Here is a 19,451-nt window from a genome sequence, read left to right as displayed (position 1 = left end):
CATTCAATTGAAATGAATATATGATGCCCTAATCTATGGATTTCACATGATTGGGAATACAGATACAGTGGTAAGAAAAAGTAACTGAACACCTTGGAATTACCAGGATTTCTGCATAAATTAGTCATCAAATTTGATCTGATCTTTATCTAAGTCACAACAATAGACAGAGTGCTAAAACTAACAAAACACAAATTATTGTATTTTAAAATAAAAAAAATATTTGTTTTATTTGAACCTTTATTTAACTAGGAAAGTCAACAAATTCTTATTTACAATGACAGCCTACCCCGGCCAAACCCGGACGACACTGGGAGTCAGGAGTCAGCTAACCTGGAGTCCAATCAATGAGACGAGTTCGGAGATGTTGGTTAGAGCTGCCTTGCCCTTAATATTTTGGGTTTGCTATTCACAAGTAGTATTGCCTGATGTGAACCATGCCTCGAACAAAAGAGATCTCAGAAGACCTAAGATTAAGAATTGTTGACTTGCATAAAGCTGGAAAGGGTTACAAAAGTATCTCTAAAAGCCTTGATGTTCATCAGTCCATGGTAAGACAAATGGTCTATAAATGGAGAACGTTCAGCACTGTTGCTACTCTCCCTAGGAGTGGCCGTCCTGCAAAGATGACTGCAAGAGCACAGTGCAGAATGCTCAGTGAGGTTAAGAAGAATCCTAGAGTGTCAGCTAACGACATACAGAAATCTCTGGAACATGCTATCTCTGTTGACGACTCTACGATACGTAAAACAGTAAACAAGAATGGTGTTCATGGGAGGACACCATGGAAGAAGCCACTGCTGTCCAAAAAAAACATTGCTGCACGTCTGAAGTTTGCAAAAGTGCACCTGGATGTTCCACAGCACTACTGGCAAAATATTCCGTGAACAGATAAACTACAGTTGAGTTGTTTGGAAGGAACACACAACACTATGTGTGGAGAAAAAAAGGCACAGCACACCAATATCAAACCTGATCTAAACGGTAAAGTTTGGTGGAAGGAGCAGAATGGTTTGGACCTGCTTTGCTGCCTCGGGGCCTGGACAGCTTGCTATCATCGACGAAAAAATGAAATTGAGTTTATCAAGACATTTTGCAGCAGAATGTTAGGCTATCTGTCCGCCAATTGAAGCTCTACAGAAGTTGGGTGATGCAACAGGACAACGACCCAAAACACAGAAGTAAAATCAACAACAGAATGGCTTCAATAGAAGAAAATACACCTTCTGGAGTGGCCCAGTCAGAGTCCTGACCTCAACCCGATTGAGATGCTGTGGCATGATCTCAAGAAAGAAGTTTACACCAGACATCCTAAGAATATGGCTGAACTGAAACAGTTTTGTGAAGAGGAATGGTCCAAAATTCCTCCTGACTGTTGTGCAGGTCTGATCTGAAACTACAGAAAACATATGGTTGAGGTTATTGCTGCCAAAGGAGGGTCAGCCAGTTATTAAATTCAAGGGTTCACATACCTTTTCCACCCTGCACTGTGAATGTTTATACGGTGTGTTCAATAAAAACATGAAAACGTATAAATTGTTTGTATTATTAGTTTAAGCAGACTGTGTTTATCTATTGTGACCTAGATGAAGGTCAGATGAAATTTTATGACCAATTTATGCAGAAATTCTGGTATTTCTAAATGGTTCACATACTTTTTCTTGCCACTGTATGCGTCTGTTGGTCACAGATACCTTTAAAAAAAGGGGCAAGGGGCATGGATCAGAAAACCAATCAGTATCTGGTGTGACCTCCATTTGCCTCATGTAGCGCGACACATCTCCTTCGCATAGAGTTGATCAGGCTGTTGACTGCGGCCTGTGGATTGTAGTCCCACTCATCTTCAATGGCTGTGCGAAGTTGCTGGATATTGGCAGAAACTGGTACATGCTGTCATACACGTCAATCCAGAGCATCCCAAACATGCTTGATGGGTGACATGTCAGGTGAGTATGCAGGCCATGGAATCATTTTCAGGTTCCAGGAATTGTGTACAGGTCCTTGTGACATGGAGCTGTGCAATATCATGCTGGAACATGAGGTGATGGCGGCAGATGAAGGGGATGGCTGCTAGGGTTGCAAAGGATCGGAAACTTTCTGGGAATTTCCGGAAATGTTCCAGAAATTTTGCATGGGAAGTTAAGCCTGGGAATTTGGGGAATTTTGCTTAACTTCATCAAAAAAAGTGATCTTATAACAGTGAACCTTTTTTGTGGGATACACATAAGGCAATTCTAGGTCTTGTGGCATATTTTGGTTAAACTATCCCCAATACAATGAAATTGCAACCCTCTGTATGCACAGTGCAGTCTTCTATCACATGTGCAGTGTACACTTCCATCACACGTACAGCTAATTCTCAAGATCTTACACACTAATGAGATGCTATTGAGCCCACACTACTACACTGTCTGAGCCAAGGACTACATGCTTTCTGGTAAGTTCTGATTACAATACTGGGTGGGGTGAATATATTTGTTATGGCATACGTGATTTTGTTTGTTAACTAGTAAATAGTAGCCTACAGCAAAGTGTGTTGAAATCATTTCTAACTTGTTAACAATTTCTGTTGGTTAGTTTTTGCTACCATGTGAGTTTTATCTTGCTTGAGCCTGCTAACTGAGGATTGTTAATTAACCTGTTTCCATACAGGTTTCATTTTAAAACATTTATCTTACAAAGGAGTTGTTTAATCCAACTGCTTAACTATTTATCTGTACATGGAATTGTATTTGGTTTTTTTTGTACACATTTTGTTCTAATCTTTAGAGGAAAATGCCACGGGCACCATCTGATGTGTGGAAACATTTCACTGCAGCTAATGTAGAAGAAAACACTGTGTTCATTAGCAAATAATGTGGCAAATCATATGTGAAGAATGTAACAAATATGCAGAATCATCTGGCCAAGTGCATAAAGTTCCCTCAGCGCTCACAACAAGCAACCTCTGTCAAAATTCCCTCTACTTCTATTCGAGGTGAAAATTATGAATCAGACACCTTATCGATAGCAACAGCTCATGGTCCTCCTGGAATCAGAAGTTTTTTTGACTCAATGGAGGAATGTAGTCAGAAAAATGCTGATGAATGTCTTGCTCGAGCTGTGTATGCAACTGGTTCACATCTGATGCTCACAGGCAATGTGTATTGGAAGATATTTCTGAATGTTCTTCGCCCAGCATGCACACCTCCAGCCAGACATGCTTTATCTACTAATTTGCTGGATGCAGAGTTCAAGTGAAGATCAAGCAAATCATAGAGAAAGCAGACTGTTTTGCAATCATCTCTGATGGGTGGTCGAATGTTCATGGGCAAGGAATAATTAACTACATAATCTCCACCCCTCAACCAGTTTTCTACAAGAGCACAGACACAAGGGACAACAGACACACCGGTCTCTACATTGCAGATGAGCTGAAGGCAGGCATCAAGGACCTTGGACCACAGAAGTTATTTGCACTGGTGACAGACAATGTTGTGAACATTAAGGCTGCTTGGTCTAAAATATAGGAGTCCTACCCTCACATCACACCCATTGGCAGTGCTGCTCATGCATTGAATATCCTATTCAAGGACATCATGGCACTGAAAACAATGGATACACTCTACAAGAGAGCCAATGAAATGGTTAGGTATGTGAAGGGTCATCAAGTTATAGCAGCAATCTACCTCACCAAGCAAAGTGAAAAGAATTGACGCTGCCCAGCAACACCCGTTTGTTTGGGTGGTGTTGTCATCATGTTTGACAGTCTCCTGGAGGGGAAGGAGTCTCTCAAAGAAATAGCCATATCACAGTCTGCCGATATGGACAGCCCCATCAAGAGGATCCTCCTGGTATTTTGGGAGAAAGTGGTAAGCAGCCTTAAACTCCTGAAACCTAGAGCAGTAGTCATTGCACGGACAGTGAAGATGAGGCCTCAGAGTCTGATGTCCATATTAACATTTGTAAATATATCCAATGCAAAAAAACATCAACATTTAAATGGTATTAATATTAATTTGCATATATTTAATTTAATTCCCATATATTCCCGTTAATTCCCACTGAAAGTTTTCACCTCTGAACCCTAATGGCTGCAGATGAGCTTTCCCTGAGGCGGTTGTGCAAACCCACAGATTCAACAGCTGTCCGGGTGGCTGGTCTCAGACGATCCTGCAAAAAACGCTGGCGTGGTTACACGTGGTCTGCGGTTGTGAAGCCGGTTGGACGTACTGCCAAATTCTACCAAGGCGGCTTATGGTAGAGAACTGAACATTCAATTATCTGGCAACGCTCCTGCAGTCAGATTTCCAATTGCACGCACCCTAAAAACTTGAGACATCTGCGGCATTGTGTTATGTGACAAAACTGCACATTTTTGAGTGACCTTTTATCGTCCCCAGCACAAGGCACACCTGTGTAATGATTATAGTTGAATCAGCTTCTTGATGTGCCACATCTGTCAGGTGGATGGATCATCTTGGCAAAGGAGAAATGCTCACTAACAGGGATGTAAACAAACATTTTAGAGAAATAAGCTTTTTGTGCATATGCAACATTTCTGGGATCTTTTATTTCAGCTCATGAAACATGGGACCAACACTTCAGATGTTGCTTTTATATTTTTGTTCAGTGTAATGTAATTTACTTTAGGGAAAGCTTATCTTCCCCTAGTCTTATTGACAAGTTGCCTACATAGTGGCAATTTTAGTATGTACATCTTGGTGGGGCCAACTCCCCAAAAATGTTTTTATATGCATTCCAGCAAAGCCACAACACAACACTAAACAATACATTAATTGCACTATAACGGTGACAAACGGTGCCCACAAACTGTTAGGACCTACATAAAGCTGTCCTAAGCAACAAAAAAAGAGACCATATTTGTATGCAGCTTTATTAACTCAATGATTTGTATTATTTTTTTACATTGTTTGCAAACTGATGTGAGACACGTATTAATGCGAAAATAACATTCGAAACAGGCAACCCCACAAACAATAACATTATGCGATTGTTATTAGGCCTACACTTGTAGCCTAAATTGTTGTCCACGCACGCATCGGTCTGGGCCACTCATCCTCCCTTGTCTGGAGCTTCTCTGTAAACTGGTCATCTCTGTATTCCTGTCGCAAGACCAACTGGTTGATGCTTATTTATAAAACCCTCTTAGGCCTCACTTCCACTATATGAGATACCTACAGCAGCCCTCATCCTCCACATACAACACCCGTTCTGCCAGTCACATTCTGTCAAAGGTCCCCAAAGCACACACATCCCCGGGTTACTTCTCTTTTCAGTTCGCTGCAGCTAGCGACTGGAACGAGCTGCAAGGAAACACTCAAACTGGACAGTTCTATCTCGATCGCTTCATTCAAATACTCAATTATGGACACGCTTACTGACAGTTGTGGCTGCTTCACGTGATATATTGTTGTCTCTACCTTCTTGCCCTTTGTGCTGTTGTCTGGGCCCAATAATGTTTGTACCATGTTGTGTTTCTACCATGTTGTCATGTTGTGTTGCTACCTTTGCTGTGTTGTCATGCGTTGCTGCCATGGTATGTTGTCGTCTTAGGTCTATCGTTATGTAGTGTTGTGGTGTCTGTCTTGTCCTATACTTTTATTTTGAATCCCAGCCAACATCCCACAATGAGCAGGCCGTGATTGTAAATAAGAATGCGTTCTTAAAACGTTTGCCTAGTTAAATAAAGGTTAAAAGAAATACATTCAATTATCAGCCTTGACCAAATGTAATTGTTCCCTTCAAACCATAACAATTTTGAGCATATGCCACCCGGTTTCCTGTCAATTGGCACATTTTTCATGCAGCAACGTTAAATAATGGTGGTTATAACCTATCGTTTTTTGGGGCATGTTATAATAATTGTGATAGGCTTACGTTTTGCCCGTACCGTACGACTTTTACTCCTGATATACAGCCAGGGATGTAATAGTGGTTATGCTTGTGTAATTGTGTGTGTGTGTATGTTGAGCGAACGCAATATCTCCTCTATACTCTTTCATCCCTTACATATTTAACCGTGAATGATTTGGCCCGCCTGCTATCCGTAGCTGGACTCTTTTCATTTCTTCCTTCCCCCAGCTAGCTAGCTCGCTAATCAAACCCACAGCTGCAGAACGGAGGAAGACGGGAGGCTCGCTCACCAAATCTGACTGGCCAGCCACAGTGCCGACAAGAATCAAAGGGACACCCGTAATGTTAGTACCGGAATCACCAATGTTTTTTATGACAACAAACGGTCAGACTCTGCTCTGGTAACCTTCGGCACATCGCGGAAGCATAATTCAACGGGAACGGCTTTGACACGTCGCTGACAACATGGCTGAGTTTCCCATCGATCAAAACAAACTGCCTGGAGTAAAAGAAGGTAACGTTTGCTGGCGAGCGTGATCTATTCAACGTTCATCTGTAGAACTAGCCTCGTGTTTAGACCTACTTATGACCAGGTGGTTGTTTTCCACATTTCAGGTGTCAAGTGCGTGCATCTTTGTTTTGTTAGCCAGGTAATAACGTTACAGTACCTCGTTTACAGTACTAGTACTGTACTGATGTTATGAGGGCATCAGTAATGTTACTGTTCGAATCCATGCGTGCCAGTGTAACTAGCTAACGCTCGTTATGTTTTATTTGCTGGTGCAGATTTTTTTTTTTTACTGTATCCGGGATTATTTATAAAGCTACTGTAGGTATCCCCCGTTGTTAGCGTGAGCTTTTAGCTGCCTGCCTGGCAGCCAGCCTAGCTAGCAGATTGTGACGCGGGCTAATGTGACGCTCCATTAGGGCAAGATAGGTACTGTTTGGCGTAGCGCTGTGTATTTTCGACCAACCATATTAACTTGGCGAAAGTGTCTTCCTTCTCGATTTGGCCAAACACGTATCTTCTGAAATGCGTATGTCCAGTTGCAGGTGGTTCGTTTTTTGAATTTAGAAAATGTTCTGTTAAAATATAGATTTGTTTTATTTTCAATCGAGATTTTCATCTCTCCATTAAGTAGCTAATACAACAATGTGTCCTCTTGTCTATTTAAAATATTCTCTCGTTGATGTAGAGTAGACAGATGAGTGTCACCATGACATGCAGCGTTTGGGGTGGACTCACCTTTGTCTTTTTTTTTTTTTTCTATGGTGGCGGTCCGCAAACAAACGTTTAAGGTACATGCCGCCACCTACTGTGCTGCAGTGTGTGGTCAATCACGGTTACATTAGCTCTACATTTATATACACTCAGTGGCCAGTTTACACAAATGGTTTGCTCCTACAGATCATAAGTGGCTGTGGCTTGCTATATAAAGCAGGCATCGAGGCATTCAGTTACTGTTCGATTGAATGTTCGCGTGTGCAAAACGAGTGACTTAAGGAACTTTGAGCGTGGTATGATTGTCAGTGCCCGGTGCAGTAGTTTCAGTATCACAGAAATGGCTGGCCTCCTGGTCTTTTCATGCACAGGTGTCTACGGTTTACCGGGAATGGTGTAACAAACAAAAAACATCCAGTCCTGTGGGCGAAAACAGCTTGTTGATGAGAGAGGTCGATGGAGAGTGGCAAGAATCATGCAAGCTAACAGGTGGGCCACACAGGCAAATAACTCGCAGTACAACAGTGGTGTGCAGAACAGCATCCTGGAACGCATAACTTGTTTGTCCTTGTCACCGATGGGCTGTTGCAGCAGACAATCACACGAGGTTCCACTCCTATCAGTTAAAAACAAGAAGAGGCTCCAGTGGGCACGCTATCACCAACACTGAACAATTGAGGAGTGTGAAAACATTGCCTGGTCTGACGAATTCCGGGTTCCTGTTGCGTCATGCTAATGGAAAAGTCAGGAAGTGGAGTAAGCGGCTTGAGTCTATGGCCCCATCCTGCGTGGTGTCAACGTGTGGGGAATGTTTTCCTGGCACACGTTAGGTCCCTTGATACCTATTGAGCAATGTTTGAACGTTACAGCATATCTGTAGCTGTTCTGGACACAAAGGGGGGTCCGACCCCGGTACCAGATGGGTGTACCTAATAAACTGTGTGAATGTGAGCTCAAAGTATTTGGACAGTGACACATTGTTGTTGTTCTGACTCTGTACTCCAGCACATTGGATTTTAAACGATACAAGGACTGTGAAGTTAAAGTGCAGACTCCGCTTTCATTTGAGTGTATTTTCATCCATATCGGGTGAACCGATTTTTAGGGGACCAAAAGTATTGGGACAAATTCACATGTGTATTAAAGTATAAACAAGTTAAGTATTTGTTCACATATTCCTAGCACTGCAATTACTACATTAAGCTTGTGACTGTACAAACTTGGTGGATGCATTTGCTGTTTGTTTTGGTTGTGTATTTTGTGCCTAGTAGAAATTAATGGTAAATAATGTATTATCATTTGAGTCTAATAATAGAATGTTTCTAAAAATGTCTACATTAATGTGGATGCTACCACGATAATTCTGAGTTAATTAATCATGAATAATGAGTGCGAAAGTTAGACTCACAGATATCATACCACCAAGACATGCTAACCTCTCACCATTACAAAAGTTTATTCGAGTTCAGTCGCAAAAACCGCCAAGTGCTATAATGAAACTGGCTCTCATGAGGACTGCCACAGGAAAGGAAGACCCAGAGTTACCTCTGAAGCAAAGGATTAGTTCATTCGAGTTACCAGCATCAGAAATTGCAGGCCAAATAAATGCTTCACAGAGTTCAAGTAACAGACATCTCAACATCAACTGTTCAGAGGAGACTGAGTGAATCAGGCCTTCATGGTCGAAATGCTGCAAAGAAACCACTACTAAAGAACACCAATAAGAAGAGACTTGCTTGGGCCAAGAATTCTACAGCGATACTCCATCCCATCTGGGTTGCGCTTAGTGGGACTATAATTAGTTTTTCAACAGGGCAATGACCTAACACACCTTCAGGCTGTGTAAGGGCTATTTGACCAAGGAGAGTGGAGTGCTGCATCAGATGACCTGGCCTCCACAATCACCTGACCTCACCCCAATTGAGATGGTTTGGGATGAGTTGGACCGCAGAGTTAAGGAAAAGCAGCGAACAAGTGTTCAGCATGTGTGGGAACAGCATTCCAGGTGCAGCTGGTTAAGAGAATGCCAAGAGTGCGTAAAGGGTGGCTACTTTGGAAAAATCGCAAATATATTTTGATTTGTTTAACGCTTTTTGGTTACTACATGATTCCATAGGTGTTATTTCATAGTTTATGTCTTCACTATTATTCTACAATGTAGAAACATTTAAAAAATAAAGAAAAACCCTTGAAAGAGTAGGTGTGTCCAAACTTTTGACTGGTACTGTGTATATATACCTAAATCCCGCCCGTCTCAGTCATTAAGAATATTTGAAATGGAGAAGATGGACAAGTCTAAATGGAATCCTTGGGACCTCCCAACTCTGCCATCACCCCTGTTGAAGTTGACATTTAAAACGGTTGAGGGTTAGGGCAGTGCTATTCAAACTTTTTCAGTGAGGGCCCCCTTTTTTCTACCAGAATTTCTGTTGACCCCATGTTAAAATGTTTTTTTATTTTTATGAAAAGCCAATAAATACTTTTTTCAAAATAGTAAAAAAAAAAGTCTCATGTTGTCTCATACAATCTGTTCTCTTAATTTTTTTTGTTCCCCCGCAACCCTTCGAGATCATGACCCCGACTTTGAATACCACTGGGTTAGGTTTTAGGGTAGGGACGGCCGAAGGATCCCGGGTTAACACTAGCCTAGACAAGATGGCAGCATACACATTGTTGAATTACTTCATGGAGAAAACATCTCATTTATTTTAATAGTGGTATGTTGACAGAAATATTCCATGTCAGTGTGCAAAACAATCCCAATGTTTCCTCAAAATGGCCTAAATGTTATTCAGAAATGGAGTGGTGGAGAAATCAGAAAGCACTACCTCTTCCCTAAAACAATAGTATGTTACAGCTGCTGTGTGGCCACTGGACAGATCCCGGGTTGGATATCTCATGCACGTTTCCTGTTCCTCTGCATGTTTTCAATCTGATCGGAATGGAGAAGTGTAACGAACTCTTCCTGCGTGTGCGAAACAGCCGCTCCAATCCAACTCCATGGAATATTTGAGATGCTGGTCTAGAAAAGTGCATGATGGGAGAACGTGCCTTTCCACTGCTCTGCGGCTGTCTCCATAGCACCATCCACGTGATTCATTATGGTCATCAGAGATGGTTCCATCCCTCCCCCAACCCCCATTGGTTAATCTCTCGGTTTATAGATGACAAGGATTCATATTCACGGGGGAAAAAATAACTTATTTAGATCCTCAGTTAGCCCACACAGTTTCTTTCAAAACTAGACCTAAGTGCTGCTAGACGTGCAACTTCTGCACATTTCGGTGTAGAAAACATCTGAACTTATGATCTGGTGATAAAATTAGGCTAGACGTCAGCCACTGCCAGTAGCAGATGGGAACATGGTTAATTACACATTTATAATCACAGCTTACTTGTATCCTCTAACATAGTCACAGTGCAGGGAGAAAAGATGTCCACCACAGATAAACAGAAGGGGCTTAAGTACAGTTTACCCGGCTTATGAAACACATGTGAATGTTCCTCAGCAAACATTTGCTGTGCTTCACCCTGAGAATGTTCGATATCCTAAACAGACCCTACGGTAGCAAGGCTCTGCACAGGTCTATTGGACGCATGGAGTTAAAATGCAAAAAGATATTAGCACGTCTGTTTTGAATCATCATTGAACGTGGACTGATTTGAGATGGCTGGTGCATACAGTTGTATGAAAGGGATTTAGAACGTTCCATGCAGTTGATTCGCTGTTCAGTAGGCCTAATGCCAATTATGGTTTGTTTGTTTGCTAGGACAGACTTTTCGGGATTAGGGTTAGCCTACGTAATCTGTCAGATTTTCCCCCCCTCAATGATTTTAAAATAATGACGGTAATCATATGAATATCCATATCAGCATTACTGATAACACTAGCGACCGTCAGTCAAATTTTTGTTCAAGTCCTGCACAAGGGAAAACAGGCTACAGTGCATGTCTTCCAAAGACACCCACCTGTCGGACATTTAGGATGCGTCTCAAATGGGTCCCTATTCCCTACATCGGGGTTCCCCAACTGGCCCGTGTGCATCATTTTATTTGTCGCCGCCCTTAAATGTTATGTTGGACATAAGACTTAAACACCAGAACATCAGCTCCAAGTAATTTTAATAGGGCTGTGATGGTAATTGAATAACGTGTAACAGACCATTATGGATGAAGACCGTCGTGAAAATTTAAAATAGCCGTCAAAACCATTTTAAATATATATATTTTTTTAATCCTAAAATGAATGTAGACCTTTTCTCGTAGATAAACTTGACCTAATAACGGGAGTGTTTACTAATGATTTATAAGCAATTTTGCTAGCTGAGTCTTAATTTTTTTAATAACATTTCTACATTTCCTTCTTTCCAACTGTCCTTTGATGCTCAAGCAGAGAATCCGCCAGATTCCCAGGGGTGTTGGCGCGCTATAGGCTATGAGCGCTATAGGCATGTCAGAGCGAAAACCAAGCCGTGAGGGTTGAAGGAATTGTTCGTAGAGCTCCAGGACAGGATTTTGTCGAGGCACTGATCTGGGGAAGGGTACTTAAAAAATGTATGCAGCATTGGAGGTCCCTGAGAACACAGTGGCCTCTTCATTCTTAAATGGAATAAGTTTGGAAACACCATGACTCTTCCTAGAGCCAAACTGAGCAATTGGTGGAGAAGGGCCTTGGTCAGGGAGGTGACCAAGAACCTGATGGTCACTCTGACAGAGCTCCAGAGTTCCTCTGTGGAGATGGGAGAACCTTCCAGAAGGACAACCATCTCTGCAGCACTCCACCAATTAGGCCTTCTATGGTAGTGGCTAGACTGAAGCCACTCCTCAGTAAAAAGGGACATGACAGCCCGCTTGGAGTTTGCCAAAAGGCACCTAAAGGACTCTCAGACCATGAGAAACAAGATTCTCTGGTCTAATGAAACCAAGATTGAACTCGTTGGCCTGAATGCCAAGCGTCACATCTGGAGGAAATCTGGCACCATCCCTACAGTGAAGCGTGGTAGCAGCATCATGCTGTGGGGATGTTTTTCAGTGTCAGCGACTGGGATACTCGTCAGGATCGAGGGAAAGCTGAACGGAGCAAAGTACAGAGATCCTTGATGAGTGCTCAGGGCCTTGGTCTGGGGCGAAGGTTCACCATCCAACAGGACAACGACCCTAAGCGCACAGCCAAGACAACGCAGGAGTGGCTTCGGGACAAGTCTCAGAATGTCCTTGTGGTCCAGCCAGAGCCCGGACTTGAACCCGATCGAACATCTCTGGAGAGACCTGAAAATAGCTGTGCAGCGACGCTTCCCATCCAACCTGACAGAGCTTGAGACGATCTGCCGAGAAGAATGGGAGAAACACCCCAAATACAGGTGTGCCAAGCTTGTCGCGTCATACCCAAGAAGACTTGGCGCTGCCAAAGGTGCTTCACCAAAGTACTGAATTACTTATGTAAAAGTGATATTAGTAAATTAGCAAACATTTCTAAACTATTTGTGCAATACCCATTATGGGTTATTGTGTGTCGGTTGAGTGGTCCTATTTTTCTTCATCAATTTTAGAATAAGGCAGAAATGTAACAATGTGGTAAAAGTCAAGGAGTCAGAATACTTTCCGAAGGCACTGTATGTTTGGGTCAATTTGAAGTCTACAAATTATTTTAGTATGTTCCAGTCCCCTGACCATCCGCTCAAGACAAAAATCGTCCTGCAGCTGAATCTAGTTGTCTTCCTACATAGTGTACTACTTTTGACCAGAGCCCCATGGGCCCCGTTTAAAAATAATAATATGTAAGTAGTGCACTAATATAGGGAGTACGGTGCAAATCAGGACGCAGCCCTAGATTTCCTCCATTAGTTCCACTCTTTTCTACCCCTGTGATTCTTCTTGTTCTCCATCTGATTTGCCTTAAATTGTAGCACTTTGCTGTTTCACAACTGCTTTGCCTCAGTCTGACGGTCTGAATGGTTTTTGTTAGCCTTCCGCTGACTATTTGTTTGGAAGCTGCTGCTTCCCTCTTCCCCATAAGCTCATTTTAAACTGTTTGCATGTCCTCAGCAAAAACGGCTGAATGTGTGCCAGATACTGCCAATAACAAGAGCATTGCTATTCTGATTGAGTGACATGTAGGAAGGTTCAGCATAAGACACTTTTGACTTTGCCATGCTGCTGTGCATTGGATGTGAGCCTATTAGTGTCTCGCTACTGTGACTTTCATGTTCTTAGAATATTTGATAAGTTGCTACTGGTTTTCCTGTGCGTTTCTCTGTATTTTGATGTATTGTAAAAATAAATAAAAACTTTGATTTACCACAGCAAGCTTAGGCTATACGGCTCAGAAAAGGGATGCGCGGAGCCTAATTCAAAATGAGCTACGCTGTTGACTCAAACCAAAATCTTGGTGCCGCCGCGTGCTCAACCACAGTTCTACTTCATGCTGTTCTCTTTATTTACAGACCGCTTGTCTTTCAGGGGCCCTGCTTGAGACAGTCTAGTTTAGCTTTTATTTTGTCATTTTTTTTGCTCTTATCTGGCAGATAAGGCTTGTAGTGCAGCAATCATCCTTTTTGGCCACAAAGCAGACACGGACTTCCTCTCTGTCGGCATTGTGTGATCATTCCAATGGCCTTGCCACTGCTCCATTTCATGCTGTAGTTTAGTCACAATAGCCTCCATCTGATTAGCTTAAGGTTAAACTGAAGGAGCTTGTTTAGTCTTGCGTGCTCTGTTCAAGTTTCCTGCCCTTGATTGGGGCGACTGGTCAGTGTTTTCTGTAGTAGAACATCATGTGTAGGCGGGCACAATGTCTCAAATGTTCTGTGTCATAGAACACCACCAAAAACGGTTTTTCAAAAGGCCCTTTGGTGCATTTTTCTGTAAGTCCTTCAGCTGTATCGCAAAACAAGATAACTTTTGTTGCAGCAGGAATGTGTTGTCCATTTTCACTACAAAAGTAAATTTTTTAAGTTTACCGATAAAAAAAATAAAAAAATGTTTTACTTTTTTTATTTTTTATAAACCTTCAGAAGAGCTCCCTAACCTTGTGTTCCTGTCTCTCTGTCTACAGTGTGTCGAGACTTTGCTGTGCTGGAGGACCACTGCCTGGCCCATAATCTCCAGGAGCAGGAAAGTAAGTATACTACCACTACACTTCAGGTTGACCTGGACATCCGCTTCTCCCGCCCAATCCTTATGGTTTCAGCTTGTCCTGGCTGTTCCCAAAGCAGAGCTCTCAGTGCAACAGAGAACAGACCCCTATTTTCGAATGTGCCAAGTAAAGGCGGAGTGCTTTGGGCTGGGATCTGGGCTGGGCGTTATTTGACTTTTAAGTCTGGATGCAGACAGTCTGCTTCATGCACATTTGAAGTCTCATTTACGTCAAAGCCATTTACAATATATTATCCATAATAGCCGCAACTATTTCATGCAAACTGCTCCTCCGGTCTAGAAAAAGCACTTTGAGCTTCCTTTGCAGCATATTTTATATAAAGTATTCCAAGCTCCCATTTTTGTCTTCTTTACGAGAATACAGACTATCAAACATTTTTTCCAAATATTTAGAATTTAGAGAGGTCTTAATGAATCCACAAGTTCTCTCTCTAAAAATCTGTCACGTCTGACAGCGTAAAGCGCAGCGTCAGTGGAAGCAAGGCAGTAAACAAGCCTAGCCACAGTGTGCTTCACCCAGCAGGCTTGGCACTGCAGGACTCCTGCTAGGCTGCAACCACAACAATAGCACTTTGGGGCTTTGGTGTGCGTTAGTGGGCTTGATGTTTGCACACTGTGTCTGGATCACATTAATGCCCATCTACTGTAGGACAACAACACAGTCTAGTCTGGGTGGACGTTAGGCCAGCACAATCAGATTAGCAGGGATTGTGATGTCATCGGGGGGGAACGCCTCATCCGCTTCAATCGCTCCGATGCGGGCAGTGCAGGAGCATCATGGCAAAACTGAAAGACTGAAAGACTGGCCAATAGTTTCTACCCTCAGACCATTGGGCTACCTTCTCCCCCCCTGCTACTCCCCCTATGGACATTCCCTCAACACGGACATCCCCCCCCAAAAACACACACGCACCGTCAACTCGCCCCCACACAAATGACAATCACTATTGTAGTTGTTAATATGTATATTATTTTACTTCACTCAATGATTATGCTGATGTTCCCCCTATAGTCATTCCAGCCCTGCAACATTCTTGACTCTACCACAAGGAAATGTTTTATTTATTTCTTTTTATTCATCACGGCCACAGTTGTTGTTGTTATGTACAGTCCATTTGGAAAGTATTCAGACTCCTTGACTTTTTCCCACATTTTGTTACGTTACAGCCTTATTCTAAAATGGTTTATTTTCCTCATATCTACATACGCTACCCTATAATGACAAAGCAAAAACAGGTTTATACAAATATAAAACAGAAATATTACGTTTACATAAGTATTCAGACCCTTTACTCAGTACTTCGTTGAAGCACCTTCGGCAGGGATTACAGCCTCGAGTCTTCTTGGGTATGACGCTACAAGCTTGGAACACCTGTATTTGGGGAGTTTCTCCCATTCCTCTCTTCAGATCCTCTCAAGCTCTGTCAGGTTGGATGGGAAGCGTCGCTGCACAGCTATTTTCAGGTTTCTCCAGAGATATTAGATTGGGTTCAAGTCTGGGCTCTGGCTGGGCCACTCGAGGACATTCAGAGACTTGTCCCAAAGCCACTCCTGACTGTGTGCTCAGGGTCGTTGTCCTGTTGGAAGGTGAACCTTCGCCCCAGTCTGAGGTCCTGCATGCTCTGGAGCAGGTTTTCATCAAGGATCTCTCTGTACTTTGCTCTGTTCATCTTTGCCTCAATCCTGACTAGTCTCCCAGTCCCTGCATCTGAAAAACATCCCCACAGCATGATGCTGTCACCACCATGCTTCACCGTAGGGAATCAGGCCAAATAGTTCAATCTTGGTTTCATCAGACCAGAGAATCTTGTTTCTCATGGTCTGAGAGTCTTTAGGTGCCTTTTGGCAAACTCCAAACAGGCTGTCATGTGCCCTTTACTGAGGAGTGGTTTCCGTCTGGCCACAACCATAAAGGTCTGTAAGGTGGAGTGCTGCAGAGATGGTTGTCCTTCTGGAAGGTTCTCCCATCTCCACAGAGGAACTCTGTAGCAATGTCAGAGTGACCATCGGGTTCTTGGTCACATCCCTGACCAAGGCCCTTCTCGCTCAGTTTGGCAGAGCGGCCAGCTATAGGTAGAGTCTTGGTGGTTCCAACCAAACTTCTTCCATTTAAGAATGGAGGCCACTGTGTTCTTGGGGACCTTCAATGCTGCAGACATTTTTTGGTACCCTTCCCCAGATCTGTTCCGACACAATCCTGTCTCGGAGCTCTACGGACAGTTCTTTCGACCTCATTGCTTGGTTTCTGCTCTGACAGGCACTGTCAACTGTGGGACCTTGTATAGACAGGTGTGCTTTTCCAAATCATGTCCAATCAAATTAATTTACCACAGGTGGACTCCAATCAAGCTGTAGAAAGATCAAGGATGAACAATGGAAACAGGATGCACCTGAACTCAATTTCGAAGCTCATAGTAAAGGGTCTGAATACTTATGTAAATAAAAATTGCAAACATTTCTAAAAACCTGTTTTCACTTTTGTAATTATGGGGTATTGTGTGTAGATTGAAGGGGGGGACGGGGACAATTTTAATCCAATTTAGAGTAAGGCTGTAATGTAACAAAAGTCAAGGCGTCGGAATACTTTCTGAATGCAGTGCTATTTTATTTAGTTTTTATTACCATTTTCATTATTATATTTCACTTGCACTGCATGTTGTTGAAACCTAAGATTTTCACTGTTCTCTGCAATCACACCTGCAACCCTGTACATGAGACTATTAAACTGAATCTCATAGACTCTTCAACTTGTCCTGAGAAACTAAATTCTTGCCTGCGTGTTTGATTTTTAGATGAATGTGTCATCTTTGACATTTCAGTTTCTTTATGTCTGCCCTTGGGTGTGTACTTGTCTGTGTGTGTCTAATCATAATTAAGCTGTGAATGTGTGTCGTTCATCTTTCAGTGTTGCCTTTTTTTTTCCACACAGAAACCTAGGCTTTGAGTGAAACTATCTGACTGTAAGCACTGTCATTGGCTGCCTCCCAGTATTCATTAGGCCCTGAGGTGAAAAAGTCACCCTTCCCAGAATAGATTAAAGTCCAGGCCAGACATAACTACTACTTCCTACTTAATTCCACAAATAAACATTATCCCCCAGATGGCTGGGGATTACAGCCCTCGTGTCCCTCAGTAGAGCTGGGAAATATGGACAAAAATCCATATTGTGATAAATTGCCTGGAATTGATTTGATTACGGTACGTTTCTAACAATGTGCACCTCAGTTTAAAACATAATAACATCCTTTAAACTCATGGCCGGCCCGCTCATTTAGGCAGGATTAGGCGGCCGCAGATATCGTATATGGTAGAAAGAGTATGTGGCCTGTTCTGTAGCCTACATTTATCTCCAGCCTGTATGACAATGTAATGAGACGGACACTTTTTTTTTTTTTTACATCATGCAGGTTTCTCCGCTCAAATAGCCTGACCTAAATAGTGCCCAATCAACAACAACAAAAAATGTGCTGTCATGTTAACAAACAACATATCCTAAAAACAGGACAGGGCAAAGTAAAATGTACAATATGGAATGGACAATCGGGCTACTCACCCCTGCTGTCCATGCGTTTCATCCCGTGGGCTAAAATTGTCATTTAGTTTGTATCTGCAAATGTTTTACAAGCTGATCTTAGCGAAAAAGAAAGCGCTTCTGCATTTCCCGCTATGTAATCACATTACAAATAGGCGCAGGATAACTCCTGATAAAGTTGGGTAGCTGACGTTCCGCCAATTTGATTAGTTACAGGAATCAGGACTAATAAAGCCATTTACAACGGCCTGTTTTACAGAGGGCCTAATATGGATGGGCATTCAGGAAATTCCATAACAGGCTGACAAGGTAGTCTACACCCCAGGAAGCACGGTCCGTAGGCAATGTTTTTTGTTGTTGTGTGTGTGTGTGTGTGTTTAGGCCTACCACAGATGGACATTCCTAAAATTACATTTCAGGCAACACTGTGGGACAACTCCAGTCCTCTCGGGCCTAATTGGTGTCACATATTTGCCCCAGGTAACACATCTGACACCAATAATTAACTAATCATGATCTTCAGTTTAGAATGCAATTAGTTTCATCAGCTGTGTTGATTAGGGATGGGGGGGCACACCACTCTGGCCCCCGAGGTCCGGAGTTGCCTATCCCTGCTGTAGGCTATACCTCAGTAATTACGGACCGATGCTGACATCTTTTTTTTTGGGGGGGGGCAGCCTTGATTTCCAGTCCAGACCGAATCTGGAACAGTCGGACATTATTTTTGGTTCATATATTGTCTGGTCTGGACCAGCCTTGATTTGGCCCAAACATGGACATCTATAAATGACTTATTTTCAACTTTCATTCGGAACAGAAAATTAACTTCATTAAAATGTCCAGAAAATACATATTTTCACTGTTTCTTCAGAACCTAAATTGAACCTAGCTTCAACGTTTGGAAAAATACATATTTTAGACGTCTTTTCAACGCCATTTTGCTTACAGGGACTATTCTTGTAGGGGCAGGCAATTTTTGGTCTTGCTTAGAGTGACAGTATGGCCAGGACCGGCCCCTTTTAAACTACTACGACGACAACCGACGACAATGGTTGTAGCCATCAATTGCCCCATTTAACAATCACACATATTAGCAAACTTATTTCATTTCAAACGGAACATTTCTCGACTATAGACTATTGTAATGAACCATATCCGCAAAATGCCTGCGACGAGTGATCTGTATGGTTGGTGTCAATCATTTTCGGTTTATCGTCCCAGCGCTATCCCTCAACCACAGCTACTCCCAGGAAAAGTCCAGGGAGATTTTAAGATCTATGGATCTGGACCTCTTGACTATTTAGTTGGGAGCCCATTGCTTTCCCAGTGTCCAAGGAGGACAGAATGTAGCACTCCAGCAATAATGTCTTCCAATCTGTAAAGTTGCAACAAACAAAAAAATCAATGGCTTTTCAACCCAAACTTTCTTGTAAGAGAAATTCTACACTGGATGATAGGACGTCCGTTATCCATCCATACCTCAATATGAAGAGCCTATGGATTCTGTTTGGGTCGGTCCTTGTATCAGTCCTCCGCCCTCCACTGCTATAGTGCGTCACGACATGGCGGGTCCCCTCTTTGCCACAGCAACCGTTCTGGTTTTAGCAGCCAGTCCGTCTGCGTGTTCCTTTGTCCTGGAGGTCACTGGGAATTACTCTTACACAGCCTGGCTGTCCCCTACATTGC

General features: G+C 42.7%; 1 protein-coding gene across 2 annotated transcripts in view; it reads left to right on the top strand.

Moving 5' to 3' along the window:
- The first annotated feature begins 6,040 nt into the window (after positions 1 to 6,040).
- Positions 6,041 to 19,451, top strand: part of LOC109902274 (coiled-coil domain-containing protein 50) — a 38,482-nt gene continuing 25,071 nt past the window's right edge. Inside the window, exons 1-2 of one of the 2 annotated variants that reach the window (XM_020498517.2) lie at positions 6,041 to 6,370; positions 14,133 to 14,195. In XM_020498517.2, the coding sequence (XP_020354106.1) occupies positions 6,322 to 6,370; positions 14,133 to 14,195 (112 nt within the window). In that variant the 5' untranslated portion in view covers positions 6,041 to 6,321. The remainder of the gene's footprint in view (positions 6,371 to 14,132; positions 14,196 to 19,451) is intronic. The other variant, XM_031786380.1, reaches the window with a different exon arrangement.

This window comes from Oncorhynchus kisutch, linkage group LG13 (assembly GCF_002021735.2).
Source record: "Oncorhynchus kisutch isolate 150728-3 linkage group LG13, Okis_V2, whole genome shotgun sequence".
Classification (NCBI taxonomy): domain Eukaryota; kingdom Metazoa; phylum Chordata; class Actinopteri; order Salmoniformes; family Salmonidae; genus Oncorhynchus; species Oncorhynchus kisutch.
Note: the sequence above shows the minus strand (reverse complement) of the source record. Positions and strands in the feature narration are given on the sequence as shown.